This window comes from Corythoichthys intestinalis, chromosome 2, assembly GCF_030265065.1.
Source record: "Corythoichthys intestinalis isolate RoL2023-P3 chromosome 2, ASM3026506v1, whole genome shotgun sequence".
NCBI lineage: Eukaryota > Metazoa > Chordata > Actinopteri > Syngnathiformes > Syngnathidae > Corythoichthys > Corythoichthys intestinalis.
In genome coordinates this window covers 33252053-33279390 of record NC_080396.1, presented here as the reverse complement: position 1 = coordinate 33279390, position 27338 = coordinate 33252053, and the positions used below count along the sequence as shown (strand labels likewise).

Below are 27338 nucleotides of genomic sequence, written 5' to 3'. Positions count from 1 at the left end.
CAAAGAGCTGTCGAAGGACAACAGAGACAAAATTGTAGACCTGCACCAGGCTGGGAAGACTGAATCTGCAATAGGTAACGCTTGGTGTAAAGAAATCAACTGTGGGAGCAATTATTAGAAAATCAAAGACAAACAAGACCACTGATCTCCCTCGATCTGCGGCTCCATGCAACATCTCACCCCGTGATGTCAAAATGATAACAAGACTGGTGAGCAAAAATTCCAGAACCACACGAGGGGACCAAGTGAATGACCTACAGAGAGCTGGGAGCACAGTAACAAAGGCTACTATCAGTAACATAATGCGCCGCCAGGGACTCAAATCCTACACTGTCAGACGTGTCCCTCAGCTGAAGAAAGTACATGTCCAGGCCAGTGGCGCCCCCAGGGGGTGGCCACGGCCCCCCCTATAAATTTGTTGGCCACCCCACTGGCCACCCCGCTCGCCAGTATATCGTTAGATTGTTGTAGTATCAGTTATGCATTTCATCCCAAATGCAAATCTGCCCTCACCTGCTTTTCCCCAGTAATTATTTTCTTTTGTTAAATGTACACCTTATGCCTAATATATAGATAACACAATAAAACAGAATTGTTGTGGAACTCAAAATGTTGACTGGACAGTTATGGACTATGCACATTAAATCATTAGTAACATCAAATATTACACAATACACCAAAGTATATCAGTAGCCGTGTCCTTAAGTCTTTCTGATAGTTTTCCCCTCACCTTTTTACTGTAATAATAAAATGAAAACCTGAAATTATGGCTTTTAGTTTTGGTGTGCCACCCCAAGATTTTAAGTGGCCCCATCTGGCCACCTGTATGAAAAATTTCTGGAGGCGCCACTGATCCAGCCCCATCTGCGGTTCGCTAGAGAGCATTTGGATGATCCAGATGAGGACTGCGAGAATGGTTATGGTCAGATGAAACCAAAATAGAACTTTTTGGTAGAAACACAAGTTCTCGTGTTTGGAGGAGAAAGAATTGCATCCGAAGAACACCATGATGTTTTGTGGCTGTCGTTGGGGAACACGGACTTTCAACTCCCTCCTCACCCCGTGGCATCAAAATGATAATAAGAACGGGGAGCAAAAATCCCAGAACCACACGGGGGACCTAGTGAATGACCTACAGAGAGCTGGGACCACAGTAACAAAGGCTACTATCAGTAACACAATGCGACGCCAGGGACTCAAACCCTACACTGCAAGACGTGTCCCCCTGCTGAAGAAAGTACACGTCCAGGCCCGTCTGCGGTTCGCTAGAGAGCATTTGGATGATCCAGAAGAGGACTGGGAGAATGTGTTATGGTCAGATAAAACCAAAATAGAACTTTTTGGTAGAAACACAGGTTCTCTTGTTTGGAGGAAAAAGAATACTGAATTGCACCATACCCACTGTGAAGCATGGGGGTGGAAACATCGTGCTTTGTGGCTGTTTTTCTGCAAAGGGACCAGGACGACTGATCTGTGTAAAGGAAAGAATGAATGGGGCCATGTATCGAGAGATTTTGGTTCATCAGCATCAGCAAGGGCATTGAAGATTAGACGTGGCTGGGTCGTTCAGCATGACAATGATCCCAAACACACAGCGAGGGCAACAAAGGACTGGCTTCGTAAGAAGTATTTCAAGGTCCTGGAGTGGCCTAGCCAGTCTCCAGATCTCAAGCCCATAGAAAAGCTGTGAAGGGAGTTGAAAGTCCATGTAGCCCAACGACAGCCCCAAAACATCACTGCTCTAGAGGATATCTGCATGGAGGAATGGGCCAAAATACCAGCAACAGTGTGTGAAAAGCTTGTGAAGAGTTACAGAAAACGTTTGGCCTCCATTATTGCACACAAAGGGTACATAACAAAGTATTGAGAAGAACTTTTGGTATTGACCAAATACTTATTTTCCACCATGATTTGCAAATAAATTCTTCAAAAATCAAACAATGTGATTTTCTGTTTTTTTTTTTCTGTCTCTCATGGTTGAGGTTTACCCATGTTGACAATTACAGGACTCTCTCATATTTTCAAGTGGGATAACTTGCACAATTAGTGGTTGACTAAATACTTATTTACCCCACTGTATATGGCCACCAGTGGAATTGATCGGTACATTATTAGAGATCAACCGATATGGGTTTTTCAGGACGGATACCGATTATTAGTAGTTAGTGGAGCCGATAACTGATTTTTGGAGCCGATATTGATTTGCAGTAAAAGTGTAAAAATTGGCGACAAAATTGAATAATGCAAACACTGAACCTCGTTGAAATGCTGAAAGCATGTTTATTGAATCACACAAATAGAAAATAACAGTTCCAGAAGTGCCTGAATTTAACTAGACTGAGAAACATCTCTAATAAAGTTGCATAAAAGGTTAAATAGCTCTCTGAAATGTTTCCACAGAAAAGAAAGCCCTGATGACCTTGTCTAGGTATCCTTGAGCAAGATACGAAATCTCACGTTGCTCATGGTGCTACGTCACCAGTAGGTAGAGGAAGAAATAGTGTGAAGCACTTTCAGGGCCTTAAAAAGGGGAAAAGGTGCAACATAAGTGTATCTCAATTTACCATTACCATTTAACCAATCAGAGGATGGGGTGAATACTAGTGCAGGAGACAGCAAGCAGGAGAAAGAGGCGCGGCTGTATTAAGCCGAAATAAGCCAGTTTTAAATTGGGTTTTTCATATCGGCCGGTCGGATTTAAAGAAAGGCTGATACTGATACACGTCAAATTTCCATATATCGACGCGGCCGATAATCGGTCTACTTAAAAATCCGTATACATGATGTTAGAGTCCTATTCACCATGAATGGGACCCAATAGGGCAGGGGTGGGCAATTAATTCCACAAAGGGCCGCAGTGGGTGCGGGTTTTTGTTGCAACCCATTAAGATGACACCTTTTCACCAATCTGCTGTTTTACAAGTGGAATCAGTCGATTGCAGTCAGGTGCTTCTCATTTCTGCTGAAACCGCATTGGTTAAACTATCTGTGCTGGGTCAGTTGGAACAAAGACCAGGACCCACTGCGGCCCTCGAGGACCGGTTTGCCCACCCCTGCAATAGGGACTTGTTTGTGGGTAAATGTTCAATACAAATGTAAGCACCGGGGATTTTTTGGTGGGTCTAGTAACATTGACCGTGGAGTCAAATTATTCTGTCAGATCCAATGGAAAGTTTTTGGATGGAATTTTCCCAATTTTATTCACATAAGGAGCGAGTTTGAAGTTGGAGTGGTTGAAATGGCCCAAAGGAATGGACATACATAGACATCAATGGAAAGGTTTTGGTCATAAATCAGGACGACTAATAGTAATATTGTTTGGGTCCTCCTTTGTTGTTGTTGTTTTTTGGAAAGTCCAGTAGAAAATCATTAAGAGTGGGGGTTTTTTGCACTCTTGGAAATGAACAGAATTTGGTGAAATAGTGAGGTTCTGGTCAGAAATTGGGAAATTTTAGTAAGAGAAATTGGTAAATTATGGTTTAGAATTGTGATTCTTCTGATTTAGTCAAAAATGTGGAAAAATTGAAATGTTTAAATGTTTGGTGAATATGTTGGAGTTGGAATCATGTGTGAATGACATGACAAAAGGTTGGGAATGATTTGAAGCCAAAATATTTAATGAGCCATTCAAAATAAATGGAAATGTTAGGGCCTCCGCCCCTCCCTCCTGACACCTAACCCACCTGGGGCAGGTGCACATGTTTTTATCTGATTACAGGTTGAGACGGGTGGAGCGGCCACAGGTGAGGGCAACTAACAATCAGCCTTCCTTAAAAGCCAGTGGACGCTGTCATTACCCGATCGTGACGGGTGCATCGATTGTGACGGTTGCTACTGCGCACGCCCAGATCGACGCCATTTTCTCCCGAGCGATGACGGGAGATATAGACATATATGTGAGAGACTCAATGATCGAAATACATTTAAAATGTATTTTTTTTAATCGGTAGGGCATCTGAGGTACACCCTGATCCAAGCAATTCATGTGTACACAAAAAGAAAACCTTAAGACTTTATTTAATCATGAATAAATCTTAGGCAAGCCGCGATTGGTTCTGCGCATGCGCGTAGAGCACCGCCCCCACTTGAGTCACGATGCCGCAAGAGTGATTTATGTGGTAGATTCTGACATAAAAAAATATTAATCAACCTAAAGACATCGAAGAATAGTGAATTTTTATGTCTGAATCTCTTGCGTTTATAAGCGTAAAGCCTTTGAAGGAAGTGACGTGATGCAGTCACGTGAGAGACAGTCGCGAGCGGGTAGCTATCTGCGCATGCCCGTTAAAGTTCTTCGTTTTTGTTTTTTTTTTATTAATCGCGAATTTTAGTGCATACTGCCATCTACTGTATAAAAATGTACATCATCTACAGTTTGCCTCCACCCTTATCTGTGTATCAATATAGTAATAATAATTCTTTAAAAGAATTGAAAAAGTGCTTCCCTTACATACTTAAATGTCTTCCCCTCCCCTCCCCTCCCCTCACCCCCAGTAACCCCTTCAGAGACCATTCACGCTGGTTAAATTTAAAAGAAAAACTTTAAACCTTACGGACTGTTATAACATACGTTTCTCAATGGTATTACAAATAGAAATTGTTATTGTAATAATGTACGAAGGCTTCAGAGTCCTAGATTTATATGGTGAGTATAGTTTAGTCCTTAACAGTAACAATTAAAAAGAGCCTCTATTTTGACTTTTTTATATTTAGTATATATACAAAATTTTGTTGAAGCCCATGCTTTGATTTAATTCTGCAGCTAAATCCAACAATAAAATGTTTTTGTTTTGTATATATTTTGGTATATTCGTAGTTTCATGTAATTTGCTGTGATTATAAAAAAACAAAACATTATCACTGTCAAATTTATTGTTGTAATATTTCGACCATTTTATAAGGATTCAAGGATTTTTATTGTCTCATCAGTTCACATTTACATGTTAATGGTGAGAAATTAGAACTCAGGTCCCGTTTTAAAAGCAAATATAAATGCAGAGTGAGTATAAAAGAGCAAAATTGTAAGGTGCATACAAAAATAACAAGCAAGAAAGACAAAAACGCTGGATAGAAGTATAAAAATATGTAACTACTAAAACAATTTAGCAGTTGGCTGACTTGAGCTTGTTAGGGGCTAAGATGTTAGTGAGGTATATAGACATGATCATAGTAGTCCAGTAATATTGGGGGTCTACGGAGCATGGCAAGAGTTCAACAGTCTGACAGCTTTAGGGAAGAACAACAGAAAATTTATGACAACACTGAAAACTATGTGGCAGTCATTCTTTAGTCCAAAATACATAATACAAACCTACAAATGCATAAATATAATTAGAAATACTCTTGAGGATAAACAGTAGAGAAGGTGAATAAACAAATAAAAGCTGTAAGGTGACATTTATTGCTGTATTAAATTTAGGGGGAAAAAAAAAGTTTCATAGGAAAGCATCCAATGATTATGCTGTAGATTGAAGAAAACAAAATGCCTTAAGCTGAAACAGTTTTAATGTGCATGTGTAGAACAAACTCAAACAAAAACATTAAAGTTTAATGCATTGGACAGCAGGAACAACTGCAGTATCCTGTAGGTGTTTCCTCCTCGCAGTAAAACGCCGTTACTTTACCCCTTTTCTCCTCTCCAACAAATCCTATAAAAGAACATAAAAACACTGAGAAATACCGTTTCCAAGCACTGTGGCTTTTCCACCATGTCTATGCTTTGTTGAGATATTAAGTGTCTCTAATGACACCAAGATAAGCTTACACAGTGCAACTCACCTCGTGGGGATTGTTTGAACTGCTCCCCATACCCATGGCAGATCTCAATGGTGTACATGTTGTAATACTCTCTCCTGAATTCTGCACAGAACCTGCTCCATGTCCAGACACCTGTGGGATAAAAAAAAATCACATTTACATATATAGCTTGTAGACAAATGTGACAACAGCACAAAAAAAGTACATGTCATTGCATTTTACTGAAGTACTTACTGTTAAGCCATTTAAAATGTGGCCGTCTTCTGAAGGAGTCTGGAGAACCAAGGTCTCTGATTCTGGACCACACAAGCGCCAATGTGCATATAGCACGGTCACCTTCCCGAAGGACAACTTTTTCATGTATGTTGGCAGTCAATACTTCTGGCAACTGTAATATAGGTGAGCCGACAATGAAAAAGTATCAAATTTATTAAAAAACAAACGTTTAAAATGTAATTGGCTTCTCATGACAATTACTAAACTCCCTGCGCAATACTGCCTCATTGGGCCCTGTCTCTAATTATAATTACTAGTATAGCAGTTATGTCCTCAATTTAGATCAAAGGAAATTATGTCCAGGATTAGGCAGCTGTCAGTGTCATCCTCAACCTTTCAAAGAAGACATAATTTACACATGACATGCAGGTGAACGTTATGACCAGGTAAGCAATCAATTGCAGTGATGACCATTCCCCTTATCAACATTGATTGATTATCTTGTAGTTTTCTTTTACCTGTCTGATTGAAGTTTAGTAAGATATAGAGGGGGTTGCCTTTGGAACCCTGAAGACAGGCTGTAGAGATCCCTGAAGAAGAGGGGACGCTTTCTCTGTCCAGAGGGCAAATCTGTGCCCATGCCTTTAAAAAGAAATGCAAATAAATCCATGCCCAATACCTCCCAATGTTCTTTGACATAAGTGTCACAAAATGAAAAACAGACCACCAAAAAGGCTTTAAAAATGTGACAATATTTGATAATTTTTCAGAAAAAAAAAAAAAAAATTATTTACAATATTTCTACAATTCTGAAAAGGAGGATGGTCTAATATCGTAATGTCTGTTGAGAAGTGAAAACAATCCATTTGTGCTTCAATATAAATCATTACTTTAGATGAAATAAATTTCATGTAACGCTTCTGATTTAACTTAGTTGCTCAATTAAGGCATTTACCCATTCATTGATGTCCTGAATCATTGTTGGCCAATAGAAGCTAGAAATGGCCTCGACGCCGCTCTAGTTCCCAGAGTTATTTTGACACTCCATGAGGATAGTCTGCTTCCCCTTTGACTTGATGACCAGGCGCATATATTTCATTGGGGGGTCTTTTATCTGTTGGACGAAAATTAAAAAAGCAAAGAGATTCTTAAAATTCAGTAGATTAAAATGACCACCACCTGACAGAGATCAATAATAATAAATAAATAAAACTCAGCTCTGGACCTTCTCCCACCTGACATTCACAACAGTTTCACTTATTTTTATTATAACATCTCATATCTTTCTCATTTTCTACTTAAAAAACAAAAATAGAAAAAGTGCCTCTTTTTTTCAATGATTTCAATATCTTTATAAATAGTTTATGGAGCTGCGTTTTTTAAATGGCATAAAAAATAGTTACTTGGCCTATAAAGGATTAAAAAAACGTAGAGGCTCATATATTCATGACCCTCTTTTCAGACCTATAACACAAATTGCCAGTATAACATCAGTTTTACTTACCTTTAACAATGAAATCACGCACCATTCGTCGAATCTTACGGCGCCCACTTGAGTAGTTGGAAGCGTTCCGTCGACCAGGTACCTTGGAAGATGCTAGGTATCCACATTCATCTTCTCGGATCACTCGAAGTATCTATTAAGACATATTCAAGCATTTCATGCTACTCGAAGATAGCGGCGTACACACACGCATAAAAAACCCTCAATGTCCGAGCCTAACGCATAAATCTATATCTCCCGTCATCCCTCGGGAGAAAATGGCGTTGATCTGCGCGTGCGCAGTAGCAAACCGTCACAATCGATGCACCCGTCACGATCGGGTAATGACAGACGCCACCACCTCGTCGCCCGATCAACTCGTCTGGTTACTTCCGTCAGTTGTATCTCGCATTTCCTTGATTCATCGTTTTGATTACTAGTTGCTGACATTTTTGCTCTTGCCCCAGGACTTGTCTTATGCGCGCCGATTGTCGGATTCCACGCCTGCCTCTCCTCGAGCCTCCGCTTCGCCTCCCTGCTAAGCCCTCCAAGCCTGACGTCACCCGCCTTCTGCCTCGACGCTCGTGTCATCATTTTGTTCACCAATAAAATATCCATCCTCACAACCGGCTGTCTGCTTTGGGATCCCCTCCTTGCTCACGCCACCCTAACAGGAAAATTGTTAGTTTTCGGTCAAAAATATGAAGAGTTGAAAATATGTGAAATGTTTGGTAAACATATCGAAGTTGGAATCTTGTGAAGGTCATGAAAGAGGAATGGGAAGCTTTCCAAGCTGAAATATCGAATGTTAAATAGGAAATGAATGTGATTTGTGACAAAGTTGGAGCGAAGTGAATTGGTGAAAGCGTGTGGAAGGAGTGCTACAGAAAACCTGAGAAAAATAACATTAAGACGAGGAAACGAAAGAATAAAGAGAGGAATTTAGTTTCTGATAGCTTTGGCACAAATCCACAGTAGTATCAATTAAAGCTCGAACAGGTGTGGTGTTGCTCTTTAAGCAGCCTAATAACACACTGTACTCATGATTATTATCTTTAATGTTGTCATTATACAATTAAGGAGATGTGAAAACCTCAAACACATGACACAGTCCTGGTTTGCTGTCAGCAAGGGTCTCAGAATGAATGACTACACCCTGCACAGTAAAAGTCACAATGAATTGATGTTTATCATATTTAGTGATTTAAAAAGAAGAAAAAGTGTTCCATATCATTTTCTGTGAAAATTTGCTCCTGATGTTCAAGGTTTGGTTTGTTGTGTGGGGCAAAATGACAAAAAAAGGGGAAAATGATTTTTCTCCCCTTGATAATCAATGTGATAAATTAAACCCCCAATTCAACGTTAACTGTTTCCATACATAATGCATTAAAATCTATTCCTCTGAAGACTTCGTGCATATGGTAATTTCCCACGTAAAAAGCACATTTTATTGTGTTTATACGTATAAGTACAAGTATATTGAGGAAATTTATACTGTATCAATCTTCACCAGTAGCGAGGTCTTGCAAAACAGATGTCTTTTCTCCAATCCTAACCTCTGAAAATAAAACAATCACCCAAATAGTTAAGATTTATGAATGTTTTGTGTCGCGGCAAAGTTGGCAAAGTCGATGTGGACCAAAGTGCGACCAGAAAACGGAAGTGGAGTGAAGGGTTTTTATTGAACAATGGCTATGGCTGTAGCTGTGGCTGTGAGGACTTGATGGGTGGGTGTCCTGATGGCAAAGAACAAGATTAATCAAGAATTCGATAAACAATTGTCAAAAACTTCAGGCGTAGTTGGCCACTGTACCACTGGTGATTGGCAGAATCATCTGGCACCTGCTTACTGCCTAGGCCGCTCCTTACAAGCAGTGTTGATTGTGATGAGCTGCAGGTGAACTCCCAGGTCTGCCAAGGTTGAACTCATGCCACATAAAACAGGAAGTGTAACAACAATAAAAGCCAGTAGAGGGGAGTGTGGGCTAGGACCACCACAGTAACCCCCCCAACGGACGCCACCGGGCGGCCTTCCCAGCTTCCCAGGGTTAGCAGCATAGAAGTCCCGCAAGAGGGACGGGTCCAAAATAAGGCTACGGGAGATCCATGACCTCTCCTTAGGGCCATAGCCCACCTATTCCACCAGAATCCACGGCCGCGAGGCCGGACATCAAGAATCTTGGAGACTGCAAATGCGGGTTGGCCATCAATGAGAAGGGGCAGGGGAGGTGCAATGGCAGGAGGACACAGGTCACTGGAGGAAACAGAAATGAGAAGGGAAACGTTAAAGGTAGGGTGGACATTCACGGATGCCAGGAGGTCCAACCGAACGGCAGAGGGGTTGATGATCTTTGTTATTTTGTAAGGGCCCACGAAGCGGGGGGCAATTTTGCATGACTCTACATGCAGGGGGAGGTCCCGGGCGGACAACCAGACCTCCTGTCCCACCTTGTATTCTGGGGCTGGTGAACGATGGAGATCGGCCAGTCGCTTGTTTTTCTCAGCGGTGCGAGCGAGGGCAGTCCTTAGTCTTCCAGATTTCCCTAATGCTGCCAACGTGGTCCTTCACAGCAGGAACGGCTATTTCCTTTTCCTGCTCTGGGAACAACGGAGGCTCAAAGCCATTACAAGCCATGAAAGGGCACATGCAAGTGGCCAAGCAGATGAGCAAATTATGGGCATACTCAACCCATGGAAGGGAAGTGCTCCAGGAGACCGGATGGTGGGCGGTAACACAACGCAGAGCAGCTTCTAGGTCCTGGTTGGCCCTTTCCGTCTGGCCGTTGGTCTGGGGATGGTATCCTAAAGATAGACTGGCTGTCGCCCCCACCGCCATGCAGAATTCTTTCCACACCACCGAGGAGAACTGGGGACCACGGTCTGAAACGATGTCTAAAGGGAGGCCATGAAGCCTGAAAACATGCTTGACCAAGAGATTGGCGGTTTCAAGAGCAGAGGGTAGTTTGGGAAGAGGAACATCGTGAACAGACTTGGGAAAATGATTGATAATGGTAAGGATAACTGTGTTACCTTCAGAGGGAGGCAGACCGGTTACAAGATCAACTGCGATGTGGGACCAAGGTCGACTGGGAACAGGGAGAGGGCATAACATACCAGCGGGTGGCTGATGGGAGGCCTTCCCTTGAGCACAGACTGTGCAGGCATTGGCAAAGTTACAGGCATCTTTAGCCATACCAGACCACCAGAACAATTGTCGGAGGAAACAGAGGGTCCTATGGACCCCAGGGTGGCAGGTTAGCTTGGACGAATGGCTCAATTCCAGGACTTGAGACCGCACCCCAGATGGGACATATAGGTCGGTTTGGGGGACCGTTTCCTGGATCCGGATCAGCCTTCTGAGCTTCCCTGACCAGTGATGTGATCTCCCATCTAGCTGCACCGACCAAGCAGGCTGAGGGAAGAATGGGCCCAGGGTCTTCTGTGTCCAGATGGGGAGATTGTAGCCGTGATAGTGCATCAGGTTTGCCATTAGTTGTATAGAGTTAATTTTGCCTACACTTGTAAATTCATCAAACCTTTTCTTTTATCCCAGGCAATAGTAGGTGGTTTTATTTACCTGACATGTTTCGGCGAGCACTTCCGCCTTCGTCAGAGGGTCACTGTCGCCAAGTCATGGTATTCAGGGGGCACACTGGTGAGGTCAGGAGGCACTGGCGGACAGGTTGGCTTTCTTACCGGTCTACCAAGTGGGTGCGCCGAGCCAAAACATTCCAAAAGGCAGCGATTGCTCCATCCCACGATCTTTCCCTCCGTCCAGTTGATGTTTGGGTTGTGGTGTTTAAGCTAGGAGAGACCAAGGATGACATGTGCTACTGGTGAGGAGATAATAAACATTTGTATTAATTCATGATGATTTCCCGAGACCTTGAGCATGAGAGGGATGGTGCGATGGGTTACCGAAAACAGCTTTCTACCGTCCACGGCTTCTACTACCTTGGGGGCCCCAAGGGGTTTGAAAGGGATTTTGGCTTCGTTCGCAAATCTTTCATCCATGAAACTGTCATCAGCACCTGAATCAATGAGAACCTGAAGTGGCTTAGCTACCAAACCATGGGAGATGCTAGCAGGGAGTACGAGTCGTGACAGAAGGCGAGGATTTGAGGACGTTTGGTTCACTAGCGTGCTCTTTCCCTGGTGAGCCCTGTCTTTTAGCCGTGCTGAGCAGGAGATCGCAAAGTGTCCGGTTTGTCCGCCGTAAAAGCAAAGGTTATCTTGGCGGCGCCTGTGGCGCTCGTTCGGCGCTAACTGGGTTCACCCAAGTTGCATGGGCTCCTCCAAAGGAGAAGGGAGTGTCAGTGTCGGAGTAGCATTAGGGGGTGGGTTGACTGCACCAGCCCATGGTGACATGAGTGGCGGGAACAGGCGTGATTCACTAGCTTTCTCCCTCTTACGTTCCCTGATGCGATTATCAATCTTTATGGCTAGGGTGATTAGCTCTTCTAGGGTGGAAGGTTCATCCCGTGTTGCTAGTTCGTCTTGGATATTATCTGCCAAATTGCGTGTAAAAATAGACACTAAGGCTAGCTCATCCCTGCCACTTTCTGCGGCCAAAATACAAAACGCGATTGAAAAGTCTGCCACCGATTTGGAACCCTGCTGGAGGGAGAAGAGGCGGTTTCTGGCCTCTCTCCCACGAACAAGGTGATCAAATACCCTGCATAGTTCCCCAGAAAAAGCCTCAAAAGTGTTTAACACCGGTGAGTTACTCTCCCACAGTGCAGTCGCCCACTGACCAGCCTTTCCCCTCAACAGATTAACACAAAAAAGCAATCCTGGCGGCATCGGAGGTATAACTAGAAGGTTGCATATTAAAAACTAGACTGCAATTGAGCAAAAAACGACTGCAAGAAGCCAACTCCCCAGAATAACATTCAGGGGTTGGAATATATACGTCCGGCCAACGGGGGGTTGGTAGACCACCAGTTGGACTACTCACAGATCCAGTAGGACCGTCCCTGGATGTGGGGGATTGCAAGAGCTGTGTCGTGACCAGCTGCAAGTCCATAGAAATTGTCCTGAGCGTTTCTCCTAGGCTACATAGCACCTGCTCATGCTTGCCCAGCACGATTACCTGGTGTCCGAGGGTGTCTTGGAAGGAGTCGGCGGTCGCTTGGTCCATTTCTGAAGGCCAGATGATTATGTCGCGGCAAAGTTGGCAAAGTCGATGTGGACCAAAGTGCGACCAGAAAACGGAAGTGGAGTGAAGGGTTTTTATTGAACAATGGCTACAATAAAAGCCAGTAAAGGGGAGTGTGGGCTAGGACCACCACAGTTTTGGACTCCTCAGCTTCTATCATTCTTGCGTGCAACAGAAGGCATGATCGTAGGCTTGGGAATTGCATCACTCTGTAAAATGATTAAAGAAAAAAAAGTTTAAAAGATTAAATAAGCCAGAGGCTTCTTTTAAGAGTGATACCTAATTAACTGTAATGAGTTTTGGTTTTTTAATTGCAGGTGTGGCTCACCTATTAATTGGTTTACTTTGAAAAAGTGCCATATACTTTTTTTGTAGGCTGCTATGCCCTTTGAAAGAATGACAGACCCAAGCCAATTGCCCCACCCGATATTATCAACATGATGTATATATAAGAAGGAATATCTACTCATTGGTCATCCATCATCAAAGGAAACACTGAAAGCTGCCTTTAAGTTGGTAAGTAGACAATTTGATTATCTTGTGTTCATTTTAATAGCATGATTATCATGCATGTTTTACAGAGACTAAAGCGTTTTATACTTTATCCGTTGAAATTTGTATGTTGTCCGAATTCACAGTCTTGACTGAAAATTGAATATTAGTTGTTAGTGATTGTTAGGTTTATACAGAACTGATTTCTCGGAAAACCAGGCTAATTTGTCCAACTGGAAATCCTGACACTTGATTATAATGGTACATGTTGAGAGCTCACTGAAATTGAAAATGTAAAAATCAAACAATGAATTGGATTTTCTCTGCGGGTCTGAAAGGTGTTCACAAATGTTTAATTGGGTAGGAATCGAAAGGCAATACATTTAAGGCCCATTTACCATATACAACACTTACCATTAAAGCAGCATCTTACAAAGTTTGGAGAAAATATTTGGAGAAGCTATTTGTTTCATTTATTGTATACTAAGTTGTAATAAAACTGTGCTCTTGTGTTTTCCAGTCATTCCAGAATCTATTTGGTCTCTGGTTAAATCTTTGCCATCCCAATAAAAGTAAGGAAAATTTCAAATTTAACATATATTATTGTAATATACTCCTACAAGTTTACCTTTTAACATTTTATGCTTCTTACTTTATAGCAACAACATGCAGAAGTGCATTTTACTGGCAGGTGGGTTTCACAAATTGAAACTGCTTATGTAAGGTAGTTTGAACATTTCTCATTTCTGAGTATATTTTCAGGTTTCTACCTGTTTGCCGCTCAGCTGGGTAAGTTTATGCCTTGTGATAATATGTACATCCAATGTAAATATTTGAAAAATCCCAATGTACTGTAATTCCTACCATTTTAGACAAACAACGGGTGATTTCTGTCAATGTTTTAGGTTCAACCACAAACATTGTGTGTCAATATGAAAGCACATCAGCTGTACACAGCAGCCAATTCGATATTGCCCGAATTAGTGGGGACCTGTGCACCCATCTGATCTACAGCTCTGTCAACATTAATTCCAATTTTGAAATTTCGCCAACAACTGATGAATTTAAAAAAATGAATGCCTTTACTGCAATAAGGTCAGTTCAACATGAACAATTTAATTGGTGTTTTCATCATGTTTTTTATTTTATCAATAAGTAAACATTTTTGCTCCAGCAGCAGCCAGAGTTCGTCGGTGAAAAAGCTTTTAGAGGTCAACTTGACAATCAATACACCAATGTAAGTTAAGACCAGCAAACATCACAGAATTTCCTCTTTTATTTTATTTTTTTCATTCTGTAAGTAACTAGAAAACAGGGATGCTTTGCTCTCCCATGGGTCACTTCCTGCTTATTTCAGATCACTTCATACTAATTTTTGGGCATTTTTGGGTCACTTTCTTTTTAACTCATTGACTGCTATTGAGGTCACAAGGCATCAAATCCATATAGACTAGGAGCATTTGAACATTCATTCCCCTCTCCCAGTCCAAATGAATTAAACGTCGAGTGCTGTCAATGGCAATGGAAAGATGAGTGTACTTTCCACAGCCACTCCTCTAGATTTAAATCTATTGGCTGTCTCTCATGGTCAATAGTAGGCAATAAGCGAATTTTGGGTAACTCCCTTATTAATTATTACTGGCACATTCCAGAGTCACTATTGGAAAATTTGGCTAATTTATTCTTAATTTTGGCCATTTTGGGTCATTCCCTGTTGCTTTTAGGTCATTTTCATTAGGTTTGGAGCATTTACAGGTCATATTTTGTTAATTTCTTGTCACTGTCTGATGATTTAGGAAAAGGTCTGTCACTGTTAATTTTGGGACAGTTTGTGGATTTTTTTTAAGACCACCAATGGAGTTTTTTGCAGGTCCGAGTTGAAGATAAATGGGAGTGAATGAAAACATTTTTGTGGGAGTTAAATGTACCAATGGAAATAGAATGGGTCATTGAAAATGTACGGGGAAGTTTTTGTCAAAATTTTCACACACCTTGGTTTTTGTAAATGTTTTGATACGTGATTTCTTTGAATTTGACAAAAATGTAGGACAAGTAGCATTTCTTAAAACTGGCATTTAAAATGTTTTTTCCTTTGCAAATGAATGGGGCTTTGTCAAAAAAGTGTTTTTGGTGAATCTTTGAAATTGTGAAAACAGAGCCTGCATTGCGTGAATTTTTAGAATAAATCAGTCAAAGTGTGTGCTGTGCGACGCGCAAAAAAAAGCGGATGAAAATATTTACAGAGCTTTCACAAAGCATCCAGAAAAATATAATCAAAACAATTGAATTCCAAATTATAAGGTATTGTGAAAAGCTGCATACTGTGTTAAGTTCTTTGTTGCTCTATTTTTAAAGACCACTTGTGTTCTGTTGTGTCCAAGGGTCTTTGGAGACAGGCATTCGTTTATACTAAACACAATTACCTTCTTGAGAGGACAAAACTTTGATGGGATCAACCTCTGGTGGGGGACTGAACAAGTTACGGCGAATACCATTTCGCTCATCTCGGTATGATCAATTCAGACTAGAAATTACCGTGGTCAGTCATTATCAGATAAAAGCATATCCTGCCATACTGTATGTTTCCACTTAAGTCCTTCTGTTGTATAGGAATTCAGAACCAAAATCAATCAAGAGGCACGTTTATTTGAAAAGCCTCAACTGCTGCTCACTATGAGTGTCCCTGCCATACATTTCAATAACATCCATTTGATTGCCAGGTAAAGACAATTTCCAAAATGATTCTCTCAACATACTCCCCACGTGATTTCTGAGGGAGTAACTCCTCTGTTTTTTATCAGTGATGTAGATTTCTTGAATGTGATGACATCAGACATTGAAAAATACATTAAATCGCAGAGACCATCTTTATGGTCTACAACTGATTCATACAATGAGGCAGTAAGTAACAACCAGCAATGTCCTTGCTATGTATGTCTGTAGCCCATGTTCAAATATCTGAATTACCATTTCTGTTCTCTTGTGATACTTTAGGTCAACGCGATGTACAACTGGAGAGATGAGGGAGCACCAGCCAATAAGCTTAACATGGGAATTGCAGTGTTTGCAGAAACTACTTCTGACACCGCAAGCACCTTTACCGATTTACCCCGAGGTTTCATGCCCCTTTCTGAGGTAAAACACGAGGCAGTGGATCGGCAGTAGCTTCCCTTTGAATAGATTACGATACTGTATGTGAAAATATGGATCTTCTCCTCAGGTGTGCAATTGGATTCATTTGAAGAGTCCGTTAGTGGGTGAGATTACCTTCGACACTCAAACTGAAATCATTCAAAAGGTAAACCAATGCTGCCAAACAGAAAGTGAAAACCAAGTCACAATATTATCCCTAATGTGAATATTTTAATTTTCAGAAACACTGAATTTAGTTGTCTTCAAACATAATCATCAAACTTTCTACCCATATTAACTTGAAATATTTCACTTGATGTAAAAAAAAAAAAAAATCTACATAGGTTTCACCTACTGAAATTAATGGGGACAAAAAAATTAACATTTTCCATAATGTTCTCTTTTTCGCACATACAGGCGAATTTTGTTTCCACAAACCATTTTGGAGGAGTCTTTGTCATGTCTCTGAACCTGGATTACTTTGACGTAGAGTTCTGCAATGGCCGGTTTGGTGAGATTGGACCTTATCCAGTCATCAAAACTCTGAAGAACTACTTCAAGTAATCACATTTACATACCTTACATAAGTGAATGGTTTCATTATATTAAAACATTAAGTCTGCTTTGTCATACAGAAGAACACAAGCATTTTGTGGGCGGCCTGCTCCACAGTTATTAGTTAATTGGGGTATTTTTACCTAAATGTGGGATGAACTGTTGAGTATTTTTATTTCTGGATGGGGGGGAAAAAAATCAATTTTTCAATGGTGAGCTTGTATGACTCAGGGTTTTTTTTGGGTGGGGGGTACCGTATCTATGAATTAAAAATTGAAATCCACATTAGTTGTTGTTTCGGGAATAATTTGGTGATTTGTTGGAAAAATCAATAAAATGTCTTTGACAACAGTGTTGATTTCTGTATTGATACATGTTTTTTAGGTCGGGGGTTTCACTGCTGTAATTTAACAATGAAAAGAGTAGTTTCACTAGAAAATTAGGAAACCCATATTTTGCAGCATTATTAAACATCTTCAAGGAGGAAATTACTAATTAATAGTTAATTAAGAATATTTGTGAACATGACCGCTTCTTAGGGTATAGAGCTAACTAGCGGACACTGTGTCTGCCTTATATTTTCGAGGGTTAGTGTTGGAATACTGATGGTTGGCTTTATTTACATTTAAAATGTGGGCTCAGCAGGACATTGACAACTACTAACATCCAATAGCCCCTGTTCAAATATAGAATCGGATTTGTGCCTAAAAAGTTCATTCATTCATTCATTTTCCATGCCGCTTTTCCTCACTAAGTTCGCGGAGGTGCTGGAGCCAATCCCAGCTAACTACGGGCAGTAGGCAGTTATTTAAAAAAAAAAAAAAAAAAAAACATGAGGTCAATCAAAACTTGCAAACAAAAGTTTGAGCAAAACAATAAAACAAGCAAAAAAAATGGAATCTGAAGGGCAAAACACAACAAAACAAACAACAAAAAGGACTATGATATACTGTTACTATGAGGGGGAAAAAGTATTAATACATAGGAGTAATAAGACGCTACACATTTTATGCACATGTACCTTAGCTGGGAGCTACGACGAAGCATTAGCTTAAATCCTTCTATTAATTATGATTTGATGTAGATGAGATAAAAGATTAAATATTTTCTTGTTTTGGAAACTGATTTTAAAACACAGCCTCACAAGATGCTTTCAATATGGTTGATTTTAAAGGGTAAGTTCAGAATTTTTGACATTAGGCTTAATATTCAACTTAGTTGGGGTTTATTTTGTCGATGGAGTTAGTTTCAACAAATTCCATGCAGTTTGTTAGTTAACCGTTAGTGGCAGGGCTCCGAAGTGTCTAGGCTAGCACAAGTCAATGGTGCTTGCAAGCATGCCAATAGAAAACAACATATGCACTCATGAGAATCACCGATGACCCATGCAATCAATAGTGTTGGCTATGTTTTCAGGACAAAGTCATTAAAATGTACCATTGCATGTAAATAATTGTAGTATGAACAGCAACATTTGTAATCAAGCAGCTAGTCAGGGAACAGGTTGTCTATACAGGCAGGGCAGAGTGACGTCACATCGTTTTTTTTCACCGCTGATTTTTTGGGTGGTAATGAAAGGGACTTCCCATCTCCCAATCACCCTGACGCACTGTGCATAGCAGCTTATTCAGCTACATTACTCCTACGTAAAAATATGGCTTTTTTTCTAGTAGTAACAGTATAACTTTTTTTTCCGTTACATTTCAACATTTTTTCTCGTAACAGTGTGACTTTAATCTCGTAGTCAGAAAATCACATTGTTTGATTATTTATTTGCAAATCACAGTGGAAAATAAGTATTTGGTCAATATCAAAAGTTCATCTCAATACATTGTTATGTACCCTTTGTTGGCAATAACGGAGGCCAAACGTTTTCTGTAACTCTTCACAAGCTTTTCACAGACTGTAGCTGCTATTTTGGCCCATTCCTCCAAGTAGATCTGCTCTAGAGCAGTGATGCTTTGGGGCTGTCGTTGGGCAACACGGACTTTCGACTCCCTCCACAGATTTTCAATGGGGTTGAGATCTGGAGACTGGCTAGGCCACTCCAGGACCTTGAAATGCTTCTTACGAAGCCACATCTTTGTTGCCCTGGCTGTGTGTCTGGGATTATTGTCATGCTGAAAGACCCAGCCACATCTCATCTTCAATGCCCTTGCTGATGGAAGGAGATTTTCACTCAAAATCTCTCGATACATGGCCCCACTCATTCTTTCCTTTACACAGATCAGTCATACTGGTCCCTTTGCAGAAAAACAGCCCCAAAGCATGATGTTTCCACCCCAATGCTTCACAGTGGGTATGGTGTTCTTCGGATACAATTCAGTATTCTTTCTCCTCCAAACATGAGAACCTGTGTTTCTACCAAAAAGTTCTATTTTGGTTTCATCTGACCATAACACATTCTCCCAGTCCTCTTCTGGATCATCCAGATGCTCTCTAGCGAACCGCAGACAGGCCTGGACGTGTACTTTCTTCAGCAGGGGGACACACCTGGCAGTGCAGTATTTGAGTCCCTGGGGGCACCTTGTGTTACTGAGCCTTTGTGACTGTGGTCCTAGCTCTCTGTAGGTCATTCACTAGGTCCCCCCGTGTGTTCTTGGATTTTTGCTCTCCGTTCTTGTTATCATTTTGGCGCCACGGGGTGAGATCTTGCATGTAGCCCCAGATCGAGGGAGATTATCAGTGGTCTTGTATGTCTTCCATTTTCTAATAATTGCTCCCACAGTTGATTTCTTTACACCAAGCGTTTTACCTATTGCAGATTCAGTCTTCCCAGTCTGGTGCAGGTCTCCAATTTTGTCTCTGGTGTCCTTCGACAGCTCTTTGGTCTTGGCCACAGTGGAGTTTGGAGTGTGACTGACTGAGTTGTGGACAGGTGTGTTTTATACCGATAATGAGTTAAAACAGGTGCCATTAATATAGGTAACCAGTGGAGCCTCGTTAGACCTCGTTAGAAGAGGTTAGACCTCTTTGACAGCCAGAAATCTTGCTTGTCTGTAGGTGACCAAATACTTATTTTCCACTCTAATTTGGAAATAAATTATTTAAAAATCAAACAATGTGATTTCTTCCCCCCCCCCCCCCCCCCCCCACATTCTGTCTCTCATGATTGAGGTTCACCCATATTGACAATTACAAGCCTCTCTAATCTTTTCAAGTAGGAGAACTTGCAGAGTTGGTGGTTGATTAAATACTTATTTGCCCCACTATATTTGGCCCTAATACGCCGTCGGAAGATAATGTGCAGTAAATAGATTTTTTTACACATTCATCATAAAAAAATCTCTGCCCTCTCATGAATTCACTGCTTTTCTCTTTTACTACTTCATCTTTTCCATCTAGAACAGGGTGCCCAAGTCTGGTCCTCGAGAGCCCCTATCCAGCTTGTTTTCCATGTCTCCCTCCTTTAATACACTTGAATAAAATGATTGGGATGATCAGCAAGCTCTGCAGGAGCCTGATAACGATCCTGATTATTTGATTCAGGTGTGTTGGAGAAGAGACACATGAAAAACAAGCTGGATAGGGGCTCTTGAGGACCGGACATGGGCACCCCTGATCTAGAAAATAACACATTTTCTTCACTCTTATCAGAAATGTTTTGCCTTTTAACAAACATATTCGGGAGACCCCTAGTGTTGATATTTTGTAAAACGACTAAACAGAAACAAAGGTTAATTTGTGTATTTTACTAAAACTCAATTCACAGTGTGAAAATTCCAGTGCACAGATTCAGCAACACTAAATTGTTCTGATGTACTCCAATCAAATGAAAATATTAATAAGCTATAAATATTATTACATTCCAGCATTTGCAAAGTCAGCATCAATGACATTTCTATGTTGTGATTTGGTACATTTGCCATAAAATATTTACTTGAGACTGTAACATTGCAAAGCACCACAATAATTAAGCATCTACATAATTTTGTTTTAGGCCAGAGAATATGATTTTGTATTTCCAATTTGTTTAGAGTTCATGGACAAATGTGTGAGGCTCAGGGAGTTTCCCAATGTCACCGTTTTGGATTAGTCTGAAGTAGAACAGAACCAGCTCCTCATAGTTCTTTTTAGAAATCCTTTCATTTATGCCATGAAACCTAGAAGAAGAGAAAATGCATTCCCTATAAATGAGTCAGGTCTTTAAAAAAAAAAAAAAAAGGGGGGGGGGGCCTATATTGCACATAAATCGAATCGAATTATTAATTCTGAGCAGAAGATGGCCCAATTATCATTTGTTCAGTATCGATTCTGCCATCTTACCTCTTTGCATCCCCTGGTTTGAACCATAGAGGAGCAAAACGGTAAATATCGTTGGTCAGATCTTTGAAGTGTCGACTGTCTGTGTTTCCAACGCAAATACCTGCACATTGAAACATTGAAAGCACATTTACAAAATACTGGGCGTCCTTTACATTTACCTGGAGCTACCGCTACTGTCGGAAACATGTCCAACAAGGTTTTCTTGATGATCTGGAAACCAAATGATTTCTCATTGGATGAACTGACGGGTAAAGGATCAAAGCCCTCAATGAGCTCTATTTTTACACGGTGGTCTCCAAGTGTTAACTGGATGAGGTCCAGCACCTAAAGAAACAGTCATTTTATTTGATGCTGAAAACGCCAGAGGGAATAAATTTGACCTAATACCTCTTGTAATGACTGTGCTGAGTGGATTCGTAAATTCACATATGCTTCAGCAAAGGAAGGGATTACATTTGTCTGATGAAAAAACAAATAAATAAAAAAATTTAAAAATCACACTAAATTATCGGAAGCTAATTTCCATCGGCTTTACCTTTACACCTGCATTAAACATTGTAACTGCAGTAGTTGTCCTTACAAAGGCATTTGAGTCTGGTTTTTGTTGAAGAAACCTCGGCCAGAAAACAGACCCATTTTATTTCAAAAGTCAGAAAAAAAATATGTATAGTGCAGACGGTTATTACCTGCCAACAAGTGGAGAAAACAGCCACAAGTTTGAAAGTATGAACTTCATTGGAACCCCAAACTAAAATCACAAAAACAAAAGATTTCATCCATTTAAAACTTCATCAAGTAAGTAGTTTATTCAAAATGTACCTTGTGAGCTAGGTGTTCAAATGTTTCACGTTCAGGTCCGTAACCAAATAACATGGGCATGGGGTTGTCCTCCAGTCTAAGAGAAATATTGTTTTAGAAATGGATGCTGAAAATGGATTATTAAAAAATTAAAAAGATATTTAACTTCTGTATTTTCCGGACTATAAATCACTTTGGTATAAGTCGAACTAGTCAAATAATGCATCAAGCACAGAAAAAAAACAACATAAATTGCAGATTAATTACAAATCCAATTTTTGGAGAAAAATGTATGATCATTATATTGGTTGGATTAGACATAAATATAATCAGCCCTGTTTAGAACACTAACATTTCTTGGCCAAGAGCGCCCTCTAATGTCTGGGTCCAGGATAATGTTTACTCCATGGTTAGATGGTATAATATTTCACCAGATGTAAAATTCTACGTTTTAACATTATATTAGTCACACGTAAGTATAAGTCACAGATTCAGCCAAAGTATGAAAGAAGTGTGACTTAAGGCCGTTTCACACTAGTGGCAGCCTAGTGTAAAGGGTTCCACGGCAACCCATTCATTGTGTATGTGGGAGGGGTGGGTGGCTATTTTGGACAGAATGGCAAGTTTGAATGAATTTGTGCTGAGAGGCGGGGCCCATAATAGAGCCTTGCTCTATTTTCAGAGTGCCGCCATGCTGACGTCAACAACACATCCAATAGCAGAGGGGCAAGCCTACTTATATCTGTGCTATCAGGATGTTTCGGTGGACGGATACACGCAAACCATGGCCGACGATAAGTTTCGCGAGTTCTAGGACACTCAAGAAATGACTCTCATACCTCTCCTTGCTAGGCTTAATGGCACTTAATGTGTGTTTTTGTTGAAATGCAAAAACTATTCTCCTTCACACCGAAACTAGTGAAACTCTTTATACGGCTATTATAATGCCCCCTACTTCTTGAAAGGTGGTTTTCTAGTGGAACAATGAAAAATAAACGCATTGGTGCTTGGAACTATAGTAAATATGCTTGCCGCTTTTCACTTGTTGACAGCGTCTACGTAAGTCTACATGCTCGTCCCGTTTTTCGCTTGCCGTGGACCGCTCTTCACACTGGGCTGACGCTAGTGTGAAAAGGCCTTTATAGCCCAGAAAATATGGTAATTGCCTGCCCTTGATGGCATCTGTCTGCCTTCATTGGTCAAATGGAGTTTTTTGCCGGCAATGGCACTGAAACATAATACCCTGCCATGCTACTAAGTTAAAATGGATGTGACATCTATCAACGTCAATGGCATCCAATGAGATAAAAAAAAACATAATAATAATAATTGAAAAGAAAAACTTTTTGACTGCTGCTGCTAAGATCCCAATACAGCTCTCCCTTGAAGGCATTGATGAATGTCCAGGAAGCATGGAAACACTCAGCTTAACAGTGGCAGACCCCTTTTCGCTTACACCGATTCTACAAAACACATGCAAAGAGTTTATCTATTATATGTTGCAATACTGTACTACTAATTCCATCTTGAGGTTCTCACAAAGCAGCGGGTCCATCGAGACCGCTGATGACCCCATCAAGCACAGCAAGACCCTCGTCTAGTACAAATGCCAGTCGAGTGTTTCGCTGTTTCAAAAGTCGTGCAATGTTCACAGCTCCCTGATAACCACTGACCTTAAAAAGACAGAAAAGACAACTACTTGCAAAGGGAACATCTCACTAAGCCTCATCTACTTCCGAAGTCCGTTTAGTGAAAGGTGGCTTACTTCCTCATCATGGCCGAGACCAATATAAAATCCTCTACGTGGTGCATAGCCTTTAATCAGCAAGTATTCCAAGGCTTGAAGAATACCCTGGAATAAAAAATAAAGATATGTTTCTTTCTTGCTTCAGTTTAGGTCAGCGGTCGCCAGTCCCATTCCATTCCAGCACACAAAGTTAACCCAGCGTTTGTAATTTGTTACCTGGCAAAGCAAAATTATCTCAAAATATAGCAAAAACAATCACTGATGTTCTTATCGGTTTCATAAATATTCACATGGATAAACCCAGTTTACGAGTCTCTGTATAAAGATAAAAGATTCTCTTTTGCAAATTTCATACCCAATTTAATAATTTCAATACTGTTATGTACTTAAATAAGGGAAGTAATGCATAAGATTTTTCCATAATACAACGTACCGTTAATTCATGCATCACTTGTTGCGAGCCGAAAATACCGGCCTCCCATTGGTCTGTTTCGGCCTACTGCTCAAAATGGGTTTATTTTCACATGCCAATGTGTTGTGGTATAATTAATCTATGGTCTTTGGTTTTCACAAACTCTGACATATCTATGGATTTTCATGGTTAAAAAAAAGGACAGCTTGAGAAAGAAGATACAGTGGCTGTTTCAAAAAATACTCTACCGTAGTTACCTACAGTCTGGTTCGATGGTGTTACTGATCTGGTGTCATCATATAGATCTGTGATTATAATAGATGTGAAGGCAGCAACTAGTCAAAATGATGATAGCTCGGGTGAACTTGAAAATTATGCTGAAAAAATAAATGTGAATGACAATAACGGTTCATGTTTGGATATTAATAAGTCAATCAAGACCCTTTGGTTGTTGGTGAGGTTCAACTACACTGTTTCAGAATGAATTCTAAAAGTTACGTCTTGAGATTCTGTGCCTAATTTGGTAGTTGTCTACCCTAACAATTAACATTCTGGAAGCTAAGGACAAGCGGGGTTGCTTTAAAAATATAAGGGCGATCTTGCAAATCTGTTTAATAGACAGACCACCAAACTTAAAATCGCAGTTTCACTGAGATGAAAAGGCATAGCAAAATGGTTGCAATGTCATTGCCGAGATTATTCATTTGTGAAAATTGAGAAGGTAAGACTCATTTTTAATGTGAGAGGTCACATTTACATTCGGAAAGGTTTCTCTCACCATTAAAGAGCCTTTGTCATCTATGGTCCCTCGACCATAGATGAAACCTTCTATCTCCTGTGCAGAAAAAGGCGGAGCCACCCAGCCGTCAGACTCTGTGGCGGGCACCACGTCGATGTGAGCCAACAGCAGGTAGGGGAGCAGGTCGGAATTGGATCCAGGGATCCAAAACAAGTGGCTGTAGTTTGCCACCAGCTCATGCTGGACCAGACTTGAACTAAAAATTGTAGGGAAGGCTGACAAGAGAAGCCAAGAATACAGAGAATGGTGAAGAAACTGCATACAGTATTCTTTTTAGCTTAGTTTATTACAGAGCCATGTAGAAAGAGTTGCGAGACTCTCTGATCTCACCGCAGGTGGTCACGTGGTTCATGTAGACGTGAATAGCTCCAAGCACAAGCAGCACTGTAATGTTTTTTTTTTTTTTATAGAACTAACAGCGGTGATTGCGACATTTATGGTAAAAACGGATATTCGGATATTCACTCATTTTTTATTCCTCATCACTGTCCATATCTTTTTTGAAGGGCAGATTTTTCTTGAAGAAGATCAACTAATCCACATGTTCATGTTTAAGTAGACTGCGTTTCGTGGAAACAATATGCCGCCCTTTCCACCATTGTAGCGGGTTATTTTTCAGGGTTAAAAACTCACAATCTCTGTACCGCTCCACATTTCACACAAGCTCTGTCCCTTGTGAACAGATCTGGCTGCCTTCATCACTTCAAAGTCCGACTTTTTCCTGGGTGCGTTGAAAATCAATCGCTGCACGTCGCTGGCGTCGGTGATCACACTGTCCATTGTTTTAGCATGTTGCTTCGTTGCCACTACTAGTTTCGTTTTGGGCTGTGAAGAAAATGCTATGGAGCGTGCCTTACAGTGGTTTCGTTAGCTCTCGCGTTGTTATGACACGCCCGTGACGATCGGGTAATGACGGCGACTAGTAGCGGTTCTGCCAAAATGCATGGGAAGTTGAGGCAACCACGATTGTGAGTAGTGCTTGTCCATATTATATCATGCGTGCGGTCTCGATCTAAGTGCACTGTGTGGTGAATGACACAAGCGCAGCATGTGAAGTAAAAGCTAAATTATTATCATATTAAGCAATGCATTGAACTTGGCATTAGAAGCCGACTCTTGTGCTCGCGATAGCCGAATTCTATCTCTACTATCGGTTCATTGAATATTTAATGGCTAATTGCTGTCGAATGTCAACTTTATTATCGATACATCTGTATCTCTCACCTGTAAAACCGGATATCCGGTCGTATCAGTTTATCGTTCTCAAGCTTAATTTAAGGTCATTAATCTGTTGATTTTCAGTTACTTCCTGTTCATTTTGGGGTATTTTATGGGTCACTTCCTGTTTATTTTGTGTTACAGAACAGGAAGTGACCTGGGAATCACCCAAATGAATAGGTAGTGACACAAACCCAACAGGAAATGACCTGGAAATGCCCTAAAATGAACAGCAAGTGAACTGTAAATGCCCTGAAAATCTGACAGAAGGACTGTGAATGCTCTGGTTCCGAATGAACGACCGCTTCCAGTCTAAATGCATTGGGTGTCGTATGGTAGCCTTAGAGTTAACTGAGACACTATTATGGTGGAGGATTTTGGTAGCAACTTGTTGGTTCCTTTTTTTTTTTTTTTTTTTTTTAATAGACATTGACAGCTTTTTAAAACGATATCTCGATTTTTGCAGGAGCATATCGATAACCTTTTGTGATACAAAGTATCACGATATGTCACCGTTTCGATATTTTGTCACACCCCTACTTGACAGCCAGCTATTGAAATGAATGGGGGTCTGCCCTCGTCAAAGCCATGTTTGGAACTATTCGAGGTTCCGTTACTCAGAAGCAAAATCGTATAATGGATCCCTATGGGAGGTTCGCAACTCTCGCACTGTATAGCTCTGGCTTGTTATGTACAGCACAGTAAATGCCCACTGGTCTCGATTGCGGCCTTTTTGTACTGTGTTCAGTACACCGCAAAGTGTGTACCGACTGGTGACTTAGCTTACAACTAACTACTAACTCAAAGCGGCAGTACCTCTTCGGAGAAACGAGTTGAAGTCGAGCAGTGCAGTTGTGTTGCTCTCCGTGGGTGAAAATGACACAGTGGGGATGCGAATGGCCTCTGAATTAGATAAGACATAAATAACTAAATAATAAGAGGCAGTAGTCGTAAATTGAGTTTGTTGCTTGTGTAAAATGGATATAGTTACCTTTAAAGCGAGTTAGGAGCTCCTCTCGTTTACGGTGGTCTATATCGAAGGAGATATTACTCACCGTTTCCCAGCGTGCGAGTTGAAGTCCAGCGTTGACGTCCAGTGACAGAGTTCTAATTGACGCTATCGTAACCAAGATGAAAATGAAAGCAAAGCCCGTACCGAGTATTATCTTTAAAAACTTGATCATCATCACCAGGTTAACGTGGGGAACAACAACAGTAGCCTTTAACCCAGGAATTTCAATTTTTCTGTCACCGGGGCACGCATGCGTCACATAATGACGTCACGCACGAGGAGACGTCACACGG

The 27338-nt window shown here is 40.8% G+C and overlaps 2 protein-coding genes across 15 annotated transcripts; one reads left to right on the top strand and one right to left on the bottom strand.

The window, feature by feature from the left end:
• Positions 1 to 5487: 5487 nt before the first annotated feature.
• pm20d1.2 (peptidase M20 domain containing 1, tandem duplicate 2) lies at positions 5488 to 27311 on the bottom strand. 13 transcript variants are annotated; one of them, XR_009062583.1, is made up of 18 exons: positions 27025 to 27311; positions 26850 to 26936; positions 24795 to 25030; positions 23623 to 23709; positions 23397 to 23530; positions 23201 to 23320; positions 21879 to 21954; positions 21746 to 21807; positions 21595 to 21673; positions 21447 to 21518; positions 21218 to 21383; positions 9270 to 12823; positions 7478 to 9192; positions 6929 to 7087; positions 6492 to 6615; positions 5992 to 6145; positions 5779 to 5889; positions 5488 to 5648 (listed from the first exon to the last, which is right to left on the bottom strand). XR_009062583.1 is itself a non-coding variant. In XM_057830253.1 (13 exons), the coding sequence occupies exons 1-13, from the start codon at positions 27218 to 27220 to the stop codon at positions 20767 to 20769; spliced, it is 1545 nt and encodes a 514-aa protein (XP_057686236.1). In that variant the 5' UTR covers positions 27221 to 27309; the 3' UTR covers positions 20358 to 20766. The 13 variants fall into 13 exon arrangements, 1 of the variants encoding a protein (XP_057686236.1); XR_009062580.1 differs by having other exon boundaries at positions 7478 to 9710; positions 9905 to 12823; XR_009062579.1 differs by having other exon boundaries at positions 7478 to 10054; positions 10146 to 12823.
• On the top strand, positions 12997 to 17077 carry LOC130912289 (acidic mammalian chitinase-like). Of its 2 annotated transcripts, none has more exons than XM_057830271.1 (12): positions 12997 to 13130; positions 13627 to 13678; positions 13766 to 13797; positions 13869 to 13895; positions 14012 to 14201; positions 14284 to 14343; positions 15488 to 15614; positions 15717 to 15826; positions 15908 to 16007; positions 16101 to 16241; positions 16327 to 16404; positions 16656 to 17077. In XM_057830271.1, exons 3-12 carry the CDS (start codon positions 13773 to 13775, stop codon positions 16800 to 16802), a joined length of 1005 nt encoding a protein of 334 aa, XP_057686254.1. In that variant the 5' UTR covers positions 12997 to 13130; positions 13627 to 13678; positions 13766 to 13772; the 3' UTR covers positions 16803 to 17077. The 2 variants fall into 2 exon arrangements, with proteins under 2 accessions (XP_057686254.1, XP_057686253.1); XM_057830270.1 differs by having other exon boundaries at positions 14281 to 14343.
• Positions 27312 to 27338: the final 27 nt, after the last annotated feature.